The 18,452-nt window shown below is 39.6% G+C and overlaps 1 protein-coding gene across 5 annotated transcripts in view; it reads right to left on the bottom strand.

Annotated features, from left to right (window-relative positions):
- Nucleotides 1-2,624: 2,624 nt before the first annotated feature.
- TBCCD1 (TBCC domain containing 1) overlaps nucleotides 2,625-18,452 on the bottom strand; it is a 22,163-nt gene continuing 6,335 nt past the window's right edge. For all 5 annotated transcript variants that reach the window (XM_074264231.1, XM_074264230.1, XM_074264232.1 and 2 more), the window contains exons 3-8: nucleotides 16,392-16,547; nucleotides 12,837-13,203; nucleotides 6,907-7,093; nucleotides 6,304-6,801; nucleotides 3,960-4,107; nucleotides 2,625-3,527 (exon numbers count right to left, since the gene is read on the bottom strand). In XM_074264231.1, coding sequence (XP_074120332.1) covers nucleotides 3,978-4,107; nucleotides 6,304-6,801; nucleotides 6,907-7,093; nucleotides 12,837-13,203; nucleotides 16,392-16,547 — 1,338 coding nt within the window. In that variant the 3' untranslated portion in view covers nucleotides 2,625-3,527; nucleotides 3,960-3,977. The remainder of the gene's footprint in view (nucleotides 3,528-3,959; nucleotides 4,108-6,303; nucleotides 6,802-6,906; nucleotides 7,094-12,836; nucleotides 13,204-16,391; nucleotides 16,548-18,452) is intronic.

Raw genomic sequence — 18,452 nt, 5'->3', positions numbered from 1 at the left:
GAAAAGCTCTAGACAAACTACCATACCCATTCCTATTAAAAAACATGAGAAAGCATAAGAATTTATGGAACCTTTCTTAAAATGATAAGCAGTACCTATCTAAAACCAAGAGCAAGCATTATCTGTAGTGGGAATAAACTAGAAGTTCTTTCAATAAAATCAAGGATGAAGTAAAGATGTTCGTGATCACCACTATTATTCAACATTGTGTTGGAAATGCTAGCTGTAAGACCGATCAGTACAAGGTTCTAAGACAATGCCAAGGGACCCAGACTGAAAAATGCTACCCACCTCCAGAGAGAGAGAGAGATCTGATAAATGCTGAATGGTGATGCAAGTATAATTTTTTCATTTTATATTCTTGGGGTTTTTTTTCCATAGGCCTAATATGGAAATATATTTTGTTTGATTTCACAAGTATAACCGATACCATATTTCTTGACTTCTTAATAGGTAGGGAAGGAATGAAGGGAGGAAGAGAATTTGGATATCAAAATTCTTTTAAAGTGAATGCTAAAAACAAATCCAAATTTTAAAAAACTACTAAAAAAGAAGAAAATAAATGCTAGCTATAGCAATGAAACAAGAAATAGAAATCAAAGGAATAAAAGTAGGTAATGAGGAAACAAAACTATTACTTTGCAGATGATATGATGATATGTATTTAGAGAAGTCAAGGAAAAAAAACTGGAACAAAAACTTTAGCAAAGCTGCAAGATATAACATACACACACACAAATCACCAGCATTTCTACATACTACCAAAAAAACCTAGAAGAAGAGAGAGAAAGAGGAATTCCATCTAAGTTCACTATAGACAATATAAAATCCTTAAGAGTCTACTAAGGCACATTCAGAAACTACATGAAAACAATTACAAAATGCTTTTCACATAAATAATAAAAACAGCTAAACAATTGGAGAAATATTAATTGCTCAAGGGTAGAAGGAGTCAATATAATAAAAATGATAATATTACCTAAATGAATTCATTTATTTAATACCATACCAATCAAACTATCAAAGAATTATTCTATCGAGCTAGAAAGATAATAATAAAATTCATCTGGATGAAGAAAAGGTCAAAAATATCAAAGAAACTGATGAAAAAATCTGAAGGAAGGAGATCTAGCAGCACCAGATTTCAAATAACATGACAAAACAATTATCATCAAGACAATGTGGTACTGGATAAAAAAATAAAGGAGTTGATCAATGTAACAAATATACAACAGAAAGAAGAAAATGAGTAAATGACAGCCTGATGTTTAATAAACAAAGACACAAAAGAATTGAGAACAAGAATTCACTATTTGGTCAGAATTTCTGGGAAAACTGGAAAGTAAACTGGCAGAAATTAGAAATATCCCCACACTTTACACCATACACTAAGATGAACTCAGAATAGATGTATGATTTAGACATAAAGGGTGATATTATAAGCAAATTAAAAGATGATTTAAAAAATTACCTGTCAGATATATAGATAGGGAAAGAGTTTATGACTAAACTATAAATAGAAAGGATCATAGGAGGTAAAATGGGATAATTTGGATTGCATTAGATAAAAAATTGTTTCACAAACAAAACCAATGCTGCCAAATTTTGAAGGAAAAATAAAGGAACCGGGAAAAAATTTATAAAAAATTTCCCTGATTTTGATTTCTCAAATATACAGGGAACTGAACCTACAGTTATAAAAATAAAAACCACTCTCTAATCAACAAATGTTCAAAGAAAATGAACAGGCAATTTTCAGAAGAAGAAAAGCTATTAATAATCATTTGAGAAAAATACTCTTAAATCATTTTTAATTAGAGAAATACACAGTAAGACATCTGGGGGATACCATCATATATCCATCAGATTGGCTAAGATGACAGAAAAGAAAAAAGAAACTAGTGGTGGAATTGTAAACTGATTCAACCACTGTGGAGAACAATTTGGAAGTGTATCCAAAGGCCATAAAACTGCATAGCATTTGGCCTAGCAATACCACTACTGCTCTGTATCCCAAAGACATCAAAGAGAGGGAAAAGGATCTATTTGTACCCAAAATACTTACAGCAGCTATTTTTTTGGTAGTGGCAAAGAATTAGAAATCAAAGAGATGCTCATCAATTATAGTTTATGATTGTGATGCAAACTGTAGTGCTATAAGAAATGTTGAGCAGGATGCTTTCAGAAAAATCTGGGAAGACTTACATGAACTGATGCAAGATGAAGAGAGCAACACCAGAATACTGCACATAGTAACAGAAATACTATAACAATAACTAACAGTGAGAGACTTAGTTACTATGATCAAAACAATGATCCAGGACAATTTCAAAGAACTCATGATAAAAAAAAATACCATCCACTTCCAGAGAGAAAACTGATGGGTTCAGAACGAAGATCACACCATATTTTTTCCATTAATTTTCTTGCTTTTAAATTTCGCAACATATATATAATATGGAAATGTTACGCATAACTTGATATGTATTTCTTGTTTTCTTAATAGTGGAGGAAGAGGAAAAAGAGGGAAAAAATTTGCAACTGAAAATAAAAATATATTTTTTTAAAAAGCCACTACTTTAAGCATTCACCTCTCTTCCTTAAATAAAGGAAAGAAGCTTCTCTAACAAAATGTAAACTTTATTTTGACACCACAGAATAGCTCTACTTGAAAATATCAGGCATAAAGGTAGCTCTATATTCTCACAAGAAAGCAAAAATACTTTTTACAATTAATTACAACCTTGAACAGAGAATAAACATTATTTTTTTTTAATTTCATTGTTTCACAGATTAAATGCTAAAACAATCTCTATATAAAAATATTTCTTCTGACTTTTATACACCAAGAAATAACAACATATATACATATGCATATTTCCATCAAAAGTTTTAAAGGCATACCAAACTGCAGTAGACAAATAAAAACTCTCTTTCATTACTCTACAAGGAGAAGAACGTCTTTGCTTCCAAATAAAAGCTGTTTATTTGTAACTCGACAGTCTTAATACTTTAGTATAAAAATAATAACATGGAACTGTTGCTACCAACTTTGTCATCTTCAAAATTATAAAAATTGGCATTCTTTGGTTTGGGATACCTCTTACTTATATGGCCAATTTGTTTCCAATTCCACTTATATTATATTGAAACTTAAATCAAGCAAAAGTTTCAAACAGGACAATTAACCCTAATGGAGTTCAGTGCTAACAGTTACTTCCGATAGTTCCCTTCTTAGCTTTGAGATGCTAGAATTTTTTAATGTGTCATGTGTCCTGTACCCTGCTGGTAACAGAACATCAACATTTTAATATCAGTCATTCTGCTTCGTATTTTCTTAGAAAGCACAGGAACACCCCTGAATCATTAACATTGGTTTTCGGTGTTAAAATTCCCAATGAATTTCAATCTGTTTTGAGGTGTGTGGAGAAAGAGACTGGGCTCACGTGCAATTCCTTTTCTTGCTGGGCTTCTCCATCCTCTCCCGCTCCCTTGTCTGCTCCCATCAGATAGTCCCCTCTTGATACCTAATAGAATAAGACAAAACAGTGTAATAAATATGCCAGTTATAAACCCTTTCCCCCAGACATTAGCATATGTTTCTGTCTTGTATGGTCTTCCATTTAGCTCGTAGGCTAGGAAGCAGGAATCAAGCGTTGTTTTGGCTTAAGTTTGGAAATATACTGGACATGTATGTGTCCCTGAGAAGCATTAGTTGTCTCTCTGGAGCAAACTAAGGAGAAGAGGATTGGAAAAGGAGCCATAAAGGGGAAATGGGACCCAAAAGGTGTGTGACAGACAAGTGGGGACAAGAGAAGCAACAGTCCGAGGATGGAATTTAAAGAAGAGAGTTCTCTCTCCTGAGATGTCTGGCCCTTATCCTGCCAGCTTGTTGGGTTATTCCTTGCTAAAATAGAGAAAGTATTTTGAAATGTCCCCGTATAAAAATAAAGTCCCACCATGGCTTGCAGTACGTCTTATCCTGCGGCCTGTTTCGATCCTGCTGCAGGAGGCACGAGGCTGTCCAGCTGCTGACTCTGCCCTGTGTTAATCAGCCATTCGTAAAACTTGTTCTCAACCAGCACCTGGAATTGCTTCCTTTGATCCCTAAAATGAGGGATATTAGGGAAGAAAAAAAGCCATGAAATAACTCCTCAGATAACATTTTGTATTCTAGATCATCATGAGTCACATGATTCTATCGGCTGAGTTACTTTCCATTTCCTCTCCCACAGAACAGGCCCTATTCTTGGAACTTCTAGGTCATAAAATTAAAAAAAAAAAAAAAAAAAACCATAGCCCAAACAAAATCAATATGTCACAGCCATTTCCTCTTCCCAAGGTCCATTACTTCAAGGGCTACAAAAAGGAAATGGGCCGGAACGAGAGGATTCTTTACAAAGAGACTTGGATGTTACTGCCATTTTTTGTTCTGCTACTTGTCTAGTATCCCATTCTAGTATCTTTCCAGACAAAGCAGTTTTTTGTCTTCTCGCTTCTGTTCTCACTTGGGACCACTCAAGACAGAAAAGTCTTGTCTAACACGGTGCCCTGAAGTGGCCCTTTCAGTCCTTCCTCTGGACTTTGCTATGTCTTTGCAGCTCCCTTCTCATCTGAATGATCAGAGACACCTTAAGCTCAACATGTCCAAAACAACGCATCCTCTTCTCCCCTACCTTCTTCCCTTCCCATCAGCCTAGGATCTCAGACTCCCAAGCAGGGCATCATCTTAGACCCTCCCAGGGTCTCTTTTCCCCCACATCCCCCCCCCAGACCTGCCCGTTTGCCTCTGCAGACACTCCTGAGTGCCTCCTTCCTCATCACTTCTGTAGGAGTCCATCCTCTCAGCCACTGAAGGGATTTTTCTCAAACATGGGTCCAATGATGTCTCCCCGTGGCTCCCCACTGCCCTTTATCTGGAGCTGAAGGCCCCTCACAGCTTTAGCCCCTCTGACCTCTCCAGGCTTCTCACCCCTCACTCTCCCACACCTCGTCCTTCATCCACCACAGTTCAGGGCACTCTCGCTGGTTGTCTCTCCTGCCTAGGATGCTCTCTCCTCTGCTCCAACTGCTAATCTCACTCATTTCTTTTAAATCCCAACTAGCTTCCCTCAAACTTTCTAAATCCTAATGCCTTTCCTCTGTTAGTTATCTCCAGTTTATTCTGCATAAAACTTTGTATTTATTTATTTCTTGTCTCCCCCAACAGACCGTAAGGTCCTTGAGGACAAGGAAAGCCTTTTGACTCCTTATAGCACCAGCACTTAGGCCAGAATCAGTGCTTCATAAATGCTTGCCTGACTTTTTTCCATTGATCAGTTCCTTGCCAAACCTTACTGTGAGAAGGGCCCAGACCATGGCCTGTGCCAAGTTCCTACAGAGTCCTTTCCTTGGCCTTTCTTTGACTCTCCGATGCTTAGTATGGTTCCTGGAATGGAGTTAGCGTTCCCTAAATGCCTGCTGACTGACAACCGCCCAGTGACAACTTCAGGATGCTGGATTCAGCAAAAAGCAGGGGCAGACGCATATTGAACAGCTGCCTACTGCTGTCCAATGTCATCCAAAGTCTCCAAGATAACTCATCACAAAGTCTTGGAAATCCATACAAAGAGAAGCTGATTGGGTTCAAGTGCAAATGGCCCAGCCCCCGAGCCAACAGTCCTCTGACAACGGGTCCGACCTTCTTTCTGTTTATCCCCCTCCCCATCCCCTGTCCTCCCCATGTTCCTACTTGGAACGCTCTTCCAACCCCACCTCCTACCCCCTCAGCCTGCCTTTTCTCCTTAGAATGTGCGCTCTCTGAGGGTAGGACGGGCTGTCTCGCTTGCTTGTGTCAGTACCTCCAGCGCTCAAGAGCACCTAGCACACAGCAGTAAGTGATTAATAAATACCTTTTGGGCATTTATTATTTTGTGCTCCTGATCTGATTCAAAGCCACAACAGAACATCTCTGATGATCAGGCTCATTTCTTCTGCTGAATTTCATGAGCTGGCACTGTCTGCACCCCACAACCCAGCACCTGGGTTTCTATTGTCTTGTAGCATTCCCCGGTTACTTCTTGGGTGCCCACCTCATTTCCCCAACCCCATTATCAGCCACTCCAGGGCAGGATGTGGGCCTTTGGCAGCCCTGGCACACCACACACTGTTTAGGAGACACAGACTTTAAACAAATGGCCTCTGAGGGAAGACTCGGGGCCCTGGAACAGGAAGATTACAGTGCTGATGGTTTGCATAGAAGAGGGTTTTCAGCCATGTTTTACGCACCAAATCTATTCTTGTTATTAGGAAGGAGCCACTCACTTTGTCAAACCCGCCTCCTTCACTGTCTTCTGCCAGATCTGTATCTTCTGCTCACGCTGGCACAGGGCCTTCTGGTAGGCTGGTGGGAGCCCCCCTGGAATCTCAGTCGTGTCCCCTTCCATCTCAAATGGAATCACAAACACATAGAACTCACAGGGAGGCATCAGCCGGAAGATCCTGGCGTCATTATTCTCCCTGCACACGACCATTGGTTTGTCCCAGTAGTTGGGCACCGTGGCGAGCCCGGTCTTGGCCATGTGGTCTTCCAGCATGGGGTAGTGAGTATGGAAAGGGGCAAATGTCACCATCTGATTGCCAGCGAGGAGGAGGGGGCGTGTGGGTGTCAGAACGTGGAAGGTGCAGCCCGAGGTGGAGGAGACGGACAAGCGATGGCAAACCGCGATGACCTTCACATTGTCGCAGCCGTGGAGGTGCAGCGAGGTCTGCACGGGCCCCAGCACCAGCGTGCTGTTCCTGCACTTCTCCGCAGTCACTGACCTAAGAGACACAAGGGAGGACATAACCAGGAAGCTTCCTATCCAAGTGCCTCAGGAGCACACCTGGATCCAGGAAAACGCAAATGCTTGCGACAATTCTGCTTACCGTAAAGGCGACAATAGGTATATAAAAGACTCATTGCAACGGTGAATCTTCACATGGGCTCCAACCAAGGTCTCTGAACTCTTGGCCAGGGTCTGCTTGTACACCTGGGTCATCACCACAATGCGGTGGATCTTGGGGGCCACGTGTGTGTTACAAGCAATCTTGGCTCTCTTGGTGGTTCCTTCAACTGCAAATACACACACACACACACACACACACACACACACACACACATTAAATACAGTTTAATGAAATAGTTTAGATTGGAACATCAGCATCAGGAGACATTCACATATGAGCAACAAGCACACCAGACAAGTAGGTGAAACAAAGCCACAAAATGTGTCCCAGAGCCCCCCAAAAGCCATGTCCCATTTCCCAACTGAGCTGCCCAGTATCTTCTTAAAGCCTGACAGTCTCTAGTTGCTGGAGTTCCATCCTCCCAAGGACTATCTGCTAACCAAGGTCAAACCCACCACCTGCTTTCCCCGTTACTGCTTAAGCATTGCTGGAAAAAGCTGCAAAATCACACGGATTTGGCACATGACACACTGATGCTCCGGAAATGGACCTTGGCCACTTCCAGATCCTTCCTACGACCTGGTCCAAGCACTTTCTTTATTCCCAAGGCCTTTCATCCTCCCCTTCCCTGCCTTACTCTCACCTCCAACTTTACTGAGTTACTAATCCTCTCTATATGAGATCCTTGATCAATAATCATCAAATGAACATACTACTATAGAAAATGAATTTGATCAACTTCAACATGCTTGGTAAAAACAAGATCAGGAGACAAAAGTGAGCTGAAATGAAATGACAGGATGGTCCACATGTTCTATCTGCAGGGGCAAATCAAGCAGCTGAAATGCCCAAGGGCAACAAGAAGCATGATTTTCTGGGACTTTTTAATCCCTTGGAATTGTAAAGGGTGTCCTGGTAAGTGGCCACAGGAAAACAACTGCACAGATTAGTGCACTGGATGATGAGGGGGTCACCTGCCTACCACAGGTCTTTCACCACTGCAGGCTATCTTCCATTCATCCACTAAAAGGATCTGTCTAAAGTACAAGATCTCCAGGAACAAAGAGAAAACCCTTTATTTGGCCTTCAAAGCCCTTTACAACCTTTTCATTCTTTTTACACATGACTCCCCAACATTCACTCTTGGATGAAACGCCATTAGTCTCCTGACTGGTCTACCTTTCGATCCTGGAGCTCTCCAGGCCCAGAATGCTCTCCTTTCTCTGCTAGGACTGCTGACCTCCTTGGCTCCTTAAATCCCACTAAAATCTCACCTTAAGCCTTCCTAGTTAACCCCTCTTTAATTCTAGTGCTCTCCTTTTAATGACTTTCTACTTATCCAGGATGTACTTTTTATCCCTCTTTGTTTGCATGCTCTCTTCCTTATTAAATTGGGAGCTCTGTAAAGGCAGGGACTGTCCTTTTCCCCTTTTTGTGCCCCCAGGGTTGAGCACAATGTCCTGCACAATTTCATAAAAGTTTATTATTGATTCTCTACACATACCCAATACAGCAGATGAAAAGGCAGCGGATTCTGCAAAGAATCCAAGAAGAATTATCCAAATTAAACCAACCTGTCTTATAATACTTGGTAACATCCATTTAAAGAAAAATGGATAAAAGTAATGACTGAGAAAGAGTGAGCTGGAAAATTTAGTCATGAGTACAGCAGGGGAAAGGTCACTGCAGAGAAACTTCAAATCTAGACACTTTAATGGCTCATTACTCTGGTGGAAATCACTCTCACATCAGCTACCTGCGTACAATAAGACTATTGACTTAGAGAAAAGATCAAAATTAATGTGAAATGAGCTTCATAAAAATGAGAAAAATAAGGTGTAATGAAGGCACTTGGAGCCTGACCTATTTAAAAGGTCAAAGATACTAAAAAATGGGAAATGAATGAAAGAAAGGATATAGATACCAATTACACATTTCAAACAAAAGTTTAACCAATACCTTAAAAGGGAGCCTCAGAGTGGCTACAAAATGGCTCCCAACGACAAAAATCATGACCTACTTGCCAGGTCAGGAAACACAGCATTCAATGTTGTAGCGAGCTGTCGTCTCTAGAAGCTGCTGGATCGCTCTCTGGGAAGAGATCTGCTGTGTCTACTCAAATCTCTCAGACAGATTCTTCTTCCTGTAATGAACTGTTGTCTCCAGGCAGTTGCTGTTAACTCTTGTCCAAAGAAGTGACTTCCCTTCCTGCAGAGAGCCCCGTCAAGCCTGATGCAATTCAGAGAGTCTTCTTCTTTCTCTGAGAGTCCTCTCTTTTATTCTCCCAGAGAATGGGCGTGGGATAATGCAAGGGCTTCTGGGAAGAACCACCCCAGCCAATGAGCTTGCCCCCTCTATCAAGTCAACCTGAGTTCTCACCTTGTAATTGTCCAGAAAACCTGAATTCTCACCTTGTCACTGTCCAGACAACCTCAGTTCTCACTTAGTAATCCTAACATCTCCCCCTTTCTTTTGATTTAGAACATAGGACAGTCATGACCTTGAAACATAAATCCATCAATATGGGAAGTATTACAGATAATTACATAAATGACCTTGAAACATAAATCCATCAATATGGGAAGTATTACAGATAATTACATAAATGACCTTGAAACATAAATCCATCAATATGGGAAGTATTACAGATAATTACATAAATTACATAAGCATATAGTAACATAGTAACATAACGCATGCTAGAAGTATATAACATAATCAAATAATCATAAATTGAAAATTTATAAATGTCCATAAGTCCATTGTCCATTAGTCTCATCTTGTGTGAGGAAGTCCAATGATTCCTGCTGGTTTTTAAACTTCTTTAACAGTCTTCTTATTATCCATGCTCTTTCAGTGTCAGATGTTTCTTAGATCTTCTCCTTTATTTTGAGGTCTTTCTCTTTTTCTGTCTCTCTCTGATGGACAAGGCGAATATGACTTGTTGGCACCCATCTGATTCCTTCTCCTGCTGAAGAAATACAAGCAAACCCTCTCCCCCAGGCAGTTAACCTATCTGGTCCCTTCCATTCACCACTTTCTGGATCTCTCCACATCACCTGGCGATTATCTAAGGACAGTGGAGATGCTCTCACTGGACACTGCCCTTCTGGTGGGTTATAAAACCTGTCTGCTGGAGCCAGTGCATCTTTGTCAAAAATTAGAAAATTAATGGTATAGAGAACTAAATTTAGAAGTTCCCTAGGGCTACCTGTGGCTCCCCCTTTCTTTTGTTTTTGGAGGAGTGTCTTAATATCTCTGTTTCTTCTCTCTACTATTGCCTGCCCTTGAGGATTAAAGGGTATGCCCGTGGTATGTAAAATCTTATACTGTGCACAAAAGTGTGTAAAATGTTTGGACGTATATGCAGGTCCATTGTCTGTTTTTATTGCTTGTGGCACACCCATAATTGCAAAAGCTTGTATAAGGAATTCAGTGACCACTCGGGCTGTCTCTTTTGCTGCTGGCATTGCAAATGTGAATCCTGAAAAGGTGTCTACCACGACATGAATAAAAGATAGACGACCAAAAGATTTATAATGGGTCACATCCATTTGCCAGATTTCATTGGGTCTCAAACCACGAGGATTCTTCCCTGGAGGGAGTGTAGGAGCATGGAAAGGAAGACAAGCTGTACAGCTTTTTACTATGCTCCTAGCTTCCTCTCTTGTGATTCCAAATTGTAAACGTAAAGCTCGAGCAGCCTGATGATATTTAGAATGAGATTCTTGTGCTTCCTGAAACAAAGGACTACTGGCTAACATGGTTAGAAGGCTATCTGCCTTTGAATTTCCATCAAAAATGGGACCTGGAAGTCCACTATGTGAGTGGACATGCAAGATATAAATCTTGCCTGGATGTTTTCTCACTTGCTCTTGAAGTTCCTTAAAGAGCTGATAAATATTGGAGGCTGCAAATTTTATTTGGGCTGTGGCAATTCTTTGTACTACACCTACTGAATAGGCTGAATCAGTAATTATATTTACGTCTCCTGGGTAATAAGTGAGAGCTAGCATGATAGCAAATAATTCATTCTGTTGAGTGGATTGAAAAGGAGTCCTGATTACTCTCTTTATGGTTAAATCATGAGAGTATATGGCACAAATATTTTCTTTGGAGGCATCTGTAAAGATTGTTGGTCCTTTAAGAGGAACCTTAGAAACCTTTTCTTCAAAAATCCATCGCCAATTATGTAGTAGCCAGGTAATCTTTAATGGAGATCCATGTGCAAAATTTGGAGCGGTGGCCAATAAAATTTGCCATTCTGGGATGTTCTCACAGCATACATTAATCTGTGCGTTAGTATAGAATGTGTATATTTTTTCAGGACTTATCCCAGATAATTGTGTTACTCTCTTAATAGCCTTTAATAAAATCCTAGCCACAAGCACTGGGTAAGGTGTAAGGCTTTGTTCTGGTTGTGCTGGGAGGTTCACCCACTCAATCACTCTGTCTCCTTGATGAAGGACTGCTGTGGGTGCCTCTTTTGTAGCAAAAACTGATATTTCCAAGGGTTTTTGAGTGACTCTTTCAACCACATTGGATAAAGCCAGTTCAACTTCTCTCAAAGCCTTTTGTGCTTCTTTTGTAAGCTGGCGTGGTGAATTTAAAGTTCGGGCGCCAAATTGCAAAGGTCTGGTCTAGCTCCTCTTGTCAGGATAAGCAAAAGTCCTTGCCCCACGTTGGGCGCCAATTGTAGCGAGCTGTCGTCTCTAGAAGCTGCTGGATCGCTCTCTGGGAAGAGATCTGCTGTGTCTACTCAAATCTCTCAGACAGATTCTTCTTCCTGTAATGAACCGTTGTCTCCAGGCAGTTGCTGTTAACTCTTGTCCAAAGAAGTGACTTCCCTTCCTGCAGAGAGCCCCGTCAAGCCTGATGCAATTCAGAGAGTCTTCTTCTTTCTCTGAGAGTCCTCTCTTTTATTCTCCCAGAGAATGGGCGTGGGATAATGCAAGGGCTTCTGGGAAGAACCACCCCAGCCAATGAGCTTGCCCCCTCTATCAAGTCAACCTGAGTTCTCACCTTGTAATTGTCCAGAAAACCTGAATTCTCACCTTGTCACTGTCCAGACAACCTCAGTTCTCACTTAGTAATCCTAACACAATGTGACTAGTTTAGAACGGAAGCTTATTTGCAAAATCTCCGAGAAGGATAGAGGCTTCTGAACATGGTAACTTCACAAACAGGAAGAGAGAAATGAAGGTGACGGACCCAACTGCTTCAAAAGGAGGGAGAAACATGGGAGATGAGGGAAAATTAACTGAAATAAAGGTTGGTGAGAAAACCAACAAGCAAAGTCATCTCAAGGTCACCATTTAAAGATGAAACTGAAAAGATCAATTAAAAAAATTTTTTTAACCAATTCATCTCAATCTCATCATAACCAATCTCATCCTCCCCTCCCCTTCCTTACTCTCACCTCCAACTTTACTGAGTTACTAGTCCTCTCTATATGAGATCCTTGATCAATAATCATTAAATGAACATATTACTATAGAAAATGAATTTGATCAACTTCAACATGCTTGGTAAAAACAAGACCAGGAGACAAAAGTGAGCTGAAATGAAATGACAGGATGGTCCACATGTTCTATCTGCAGGGGCAAATCAAGGAGCTGAAATGCCCAAGGGCAACAAGAAGCAATAGAACATATCACATTTGAATTCTAGCATCGCAGTTCCAGAAAAGCTTCTTGAGGCAATAGAAATGACCCGGAATGAAGAAAAACAGAATAAGATAATTTGTTTATACATTTTAGGCCATTTCTTTGAGGATGCTGTTACTTTACAACAAAAGAGAAAAGGGACATCCTCCTGTTCTCTCTCTTTTTTGAGGTAGACACAGAATCATTTACATTCCAGAAATAACTAGTCACCCTGCTGGAGATGCAAGAGGACTTGGAACCTACCTTGCTGAGCCCAAGCCAGCTTCTTTCCAGTCTTGAGGCAAGCCGATGTACCAAATGGGTTGGTAGTCAAACAGCACCTGAGCCAGGCTTCCAGCTTCGAGAAGGAGAAGGTTTTGGAAATCTTTGAGAAGCCGCTCTCTGAATGCAGAGGCTGCCACAGAGCGAGCTCGTGGATCGGATAGACCTTCCTGGCTTTGCTGACGGTGCCCTCGATGAGAAAGCTGAGGGCCTGCACAGCCTCAGGACAGACCTGGCTGTTGTGCGTGCAGTGGGAGGAATCGGAGAGCTGCTCTGGGTCCAAAAGGAGCTCCAGGAGATCGGATAGATGGTTATAGACAAAGGCTTGGTGGCTGCAATCATTCCAGGTCTAAGAAATCAAAAGAAAGCAGGCTTAGTGAAGGGAAGACTTTTTCTAAAACATTAACACTGGATTGGAGGAAGCTAGCTAGCTGAGTGCACAGAGCATCAGGCCTGGAGTCAGCAAGACCAGAGTTCAAATCCAGCCTCAGACACTCGCTGGCTGTGTGACCCCGGACAAGTCATTTCACCCTGTTTGTCTTATCAAATGAGCAGGAGAAGGAAATGGCCAACATCACTGCATTGTCTCTGCCAAGAAAACCCCCTGGGCTATACTATTCATAGGACAGTTGGACATGACTTAATGACTCAACAACAAAAAAACATTGGATCCCACACTTAACACCATATACCAAAATAAGATCAAAATAGGTCCATGATTTAGGCATAAAGAATGAGATCATAAATAGATTAGAGGAACAGAGCACAGTCTACTTCTCAGACCTGTGGAGGAGGAAGGAATTTATAACTAGAGAAGAACTAGAGATCATTATTGATCACAAAATAGAAGATTTTGATTACAACTAAAAAGTTTCTGTACAAACAATACTAATGCAAACAAGATTAGAAGGGAAGTAACAAATTGGGAAAATATTTTTATAATTAAAGGTTCTGATAAAGGTCTCATTTCCAAAATACATAGAGAATTGATCCTAATTTATAAGAAATCAAACCATTCTCCAATTGATAAATGGTCGAAGGATATGAACAGACAATTCTCAGATAATGAAATTGAAACTATATCCACTCATATGAAAGAGTGTTCCAAATCACTACTGATCAGAGAAATACAAATTAAGACAACTCTGAGATACCACTACACACCTGTCAGATTGGCTAAGATGACAGGAACAAATAACGATGAATGTTGGAGGGGCTGTGGGAAAACTGGGACACTAATACATTGTTGGTGGAGTTGTGAAAGAATCCGGGTATTTTGGAGAGCAATCTGGAATTATGCCCAAAAAGTTATCAAAATGTGCATACCCTTTGATCCATCAGTGCTACTCCTGGGCTTATATCCCAAAGAAATACTAAAGAGGGGAAAGGGACATTGTGTGTGCCAAAATGTTTGTGGCAGCTCTTTTTGTAGTGGCTAGAAACTGGAAGATGAATGGATGCCCATCAATTGGAGAATGGTTGGGTATATTATGGTATATGAAGGCTATGGAATATTATTGTTCTATAAGAAATGACCAGCAAGATGAATTCAGAAAGGCTTGGCGAGACTTAACTGATGCTGAGTGAAATGAGCAGAACCAGGAGATCGTTATATACTCCAACAACAATACTGTATGAGGACGTATTCTGATGGAAGTGGATATCTTCAACATAAAGAAGATCCAACTCACTTCCAGCTGATCAATGATGGACAGAAACAACTACACCCAGAGAAGGAACACTGGGAAATGAGTGTAAACTTTAGCACTACTGTCTGTCTACCCAGGTTACTTATACCTTCAGAATCCAATACTTAATGTACAACAAGAAAATTGGATTTACACACATATATTGTATCTAGGTTATACTGTAACACATTTAATATGTATAGGATTGCCCGTCATCTAGGGGAGGGAGTAGAGGGAGGGAGGGGAAAATCTGGAAAAAAATATACAAGGGATAATAGTATATATGCACGAGTAATTTTTTTTATAACATCAAAAAAATTCATAATTATAAAATTAATTTTAAAAAAAGAATCATGCATTAACCCTAAAAAAAAAAAAAATTGGATCCAATATAGTTTTTTTTTTTTTTTTTTAAAGACTATCTGCAGGATAAGGAGGAAAAGGAGTCAGACTATGGAGTTTATCTTTACTCAGTTATTCAAAAGTATTCTTAAAGTCTCAGATTAAACACACTGCAAAAGCAAACAACTAATCATAACAGACCCTTGTATAGCTTGGGAAACACATGCCTTAATCATTTAAGAGCAGATATTTCACCAAACTTTGGAGCTTAAAGGAGGACGAGGAACCCCCTGAACAAAAGAGTACTTCTGAGAGGAAACCCCAGCACCATAGTGTGTGTGACAAAGTGCTTATGCAGTTGCCAAGAACAATATTTCCAAATACCACACAATTCCACTTGGCGCATCCCTGCATTTTTTTTTTTCAGGAAAATCTAGACCCCTAATTCTATCTGTGCTGCTACAGAGCAAGACCTCATGGAGAAGCCATGTTCTGAGAGTTGGTTAAGGGAGTGAGGGAGGAAATGATATACCCACACTGTCGGTATGTGTCAGAAGCAGGATTTGAAACCAGGTATTCCCAGTTCCTCCAAAGCTGGTGCCATATTGCCTCTCACGTGACCATGAAATGAGTGATCGGATCGTCATGGACTTTTAGTCATCCACAAAATGGGAATTTTGCACAAAAGATAATGCAATTCCATCCCTCTTCATGGTCTGACACTGGGAACCTGTAATACTCAGCCCCCAAGATGCTCTGTGGGGCTGCTCTGTGATACTGGATAAACAAGCAAAGCCCCATCCTGTGCTGCTTATAAGGAGCGCCCCTAAAAAACCAAAGCCACTCGGAGAATAAAAATGAGGGGGAACAATCATATTATCAGACAAAGCAAAAACAAACATTCCCAACATAATTAGAAAAAAAAAAAGGAAACTACATTTGGGCAAAAAGAGCCACAGATCTCATTGCTTCTCCTATAGCGTTTTAACACTTTTCAAAATCCTTTTAGAGACATAGATAACCTATCTTTAAAAAGGGTAATCACATAACTCTTTTTAAATGCTTTCTGTTCACAATGAGATTGTTAAATTTACCTTTGGACTGCAATGTCCTGGCCAGTGACCTGATGACTGACCATCCAGTTTATCCCAGCATCTGGCATACAGTAGGTACTTAATAAATACTTTTTGAATGACTTGTTATTGATAATAAATGTATTGGAGTTCAAAACATTTTGCAAATAAAACAATAATCTTACCAAAATTGCAAATAGCAAGGGTTCATGTATTTTTTATTTTTATTTTTTTATTTTTATTTTAACCACACGTAGGTAGGTTGCTTCTCCATAAGCACACACAGGAAAGCTGAGGACTGACAATCCTCCTCGTCTCTCACCAACAGAGTACTGACTCAAAATGGAATCCCAAACTATTGGGTCCCAAGCTCAGTGTGATCAACATGTGGTCTGTTCACAAGGCTATCATGATGTTTGAACCATAATAAATACCTTATTATGACAGATGGATTTTCCAGTTAAGTCCGGGGATGGAGATCTGTTTCTGGGACTTGGCCACTCTTCCCCAATCAAAGACGTTCTTAAAGAAACCTTATTTAACTGTTGTATATACAAAAATAGCAGGAACTGAAGAGTGTCCACTGAAAGCTGTCCAAGAAGGAAATAAGCAACTGTTAACATTTTTATCTCCATAAAATCAACAACCAGGCTACAATTTAATAGAGAAGTCACATTTCATTTCACCAGAAGATAAAGATCAAAGTATAAGATCATTCACTCTGTGTACTTTAGTTAAAAAGCTGGGGGCAGTTAGGTGGTGCAGTGGATAGAGCACCAGCGCCAGAATCAGGAGGATCTGAGTTCAAGTTCAACCTCAGACGCTTAATAGCTATATGATCCTGGGCATGTCACTTAACTATAATTGCTTCTAGGGGGAAAAAAAAAAAGGCAAAGCTGTAGGGATTTTGAAAATTGAATCAATTACCTAAAAACATGCAAGAATACAGTTGAGGAGCTTCTGTAGTCACCCCCAGAAATGACAAGAAAATGCTATATTTAGTAATTTTTAAAAATTAGTAAATTTAAATTTTTAAAAAAATTCTTTTAAAAGTTATAAAGTTATAAAATTCATAAAATTTAAAAGTTATAAATTCAAATAAATTCAAAACAACTTTAATAAAACCTAATTATCATTTTAAATTCAAATTCTGGATTATGTATAGTACACAAATCCCATTAACAGGTAAATTTAAGTAGAACTGAAAAAATATAAGGACTTTTCTAAGCTTTCCTTCCTAAGCATGTAAAGATTCTTTTACAATAGAAACAAAACAAAAAACGATTTTTAATAATTTAATAAAATAACAATTTTAATAATTTAATTAATAACTTATTATTAAGCGTTTATTCATTGTGATTACATATGATATATTATTAATTATACATAATAAAATAAAATATTAATTATTTTAATGAATAATTATTTTATATAATTATTAGTGATAAAATAATAATTTAATAAATTTAATAATTAAACTATTTGAAAAACATGAGTACGAGTGAACCAGGAAAAGATGGTCCAAATGCCTTATTTTTTATGATTTATTCAAATTCTGTTAGTTACATAACAAGCCAGATTTGCTTTAGTCTTTCATATTTTGACCACTCCTTGGTTAATTGGGTACCCTGTCCTGGACAGTGTGGTCTGCTTCCTGAATATGCCTTTTTGCTCTGTTTTCCAGAAATGGTGACAGGGTCATACAAAGTTATTCACAAATGTGCCTGATGCCCTCTGGAGACCAAAGGCTGACACCAGTAGAGGACACACAGTCCCTCACTAAAAATTTAAAGGGAACAAAGAAGAAAACTGAACATTCTTCCAAGAGAGCAACTAAGAGATGTTATATACATGGGGTAATCCTGAACAGTCAGGAGGTATTTGGGAAATGGGATTTTCAAACACATAAGTATAATCTCACTTGGTTTGCAGAATATCCAATAAGTGACACAAATCCCCATAAATTGTCTATAACATCTGGGTGCATCATAGGCCAGATGCTACTTGATCTAGGGCACTCCCACTTTCCCCTCATGTCTTCTTCATTTCAGTTTCTGGATCAAAATTCTAAGCGCAAATCCTGTTTCGCTTTGGGTTTTTTGGTAGCTCATCACAAGGTAGCAATGGTTCTTTAGTTGAGTCTCCAATGTGAATTACATCATATATGCGCATTAAAAAAAATCTGGCACACTAAGCCACAGGGGAATTTTGTGGATGTCTGGACACATGGATTGTAAGCCCAGCTTGGTCACTACCTGGCTGGGCAGCCTTGATTAAGTTGCCTCACTGATCTTTTTTATTGATCTCTAAAAAGCTGGCCCACAGAATTCAAAGGTCCCCTCAACCTGATATTTTAGGCATCTTGGTTCCTCTACCACAACTAAACTTAGCGTTTTCTGTCTTGTGTCATTTTGAAGCTTTGAAGCATGATTATATGACAGGCTACAGGCTGAGAGGCTGTGCGGAAAGTGGACGGAAAGACCTGACCTGACCTC

This window comes from Sminthopsis crassicaudata, chromosome 4 (genome assembly GCF_048593235.1).
Source record: "Sminthopsis crassicaudata isolate SCR6 chromosome 4, ASM4859323v1, whole genome shotgun sequence".
In the NCBI taxonomy this organism is placed as follows: domain Eukaryota; kingdom Metazoa; phylum Chordata; class Mammalia; order Dasyuromorphia; family Dasyuridae; genus Sminthopsis; species Sminthopsis crassicaudata.
Note: the sequence above shows the minus strand (reverse complement) of the source record. Positions and strands in the feature narration are given on the sequence as shown.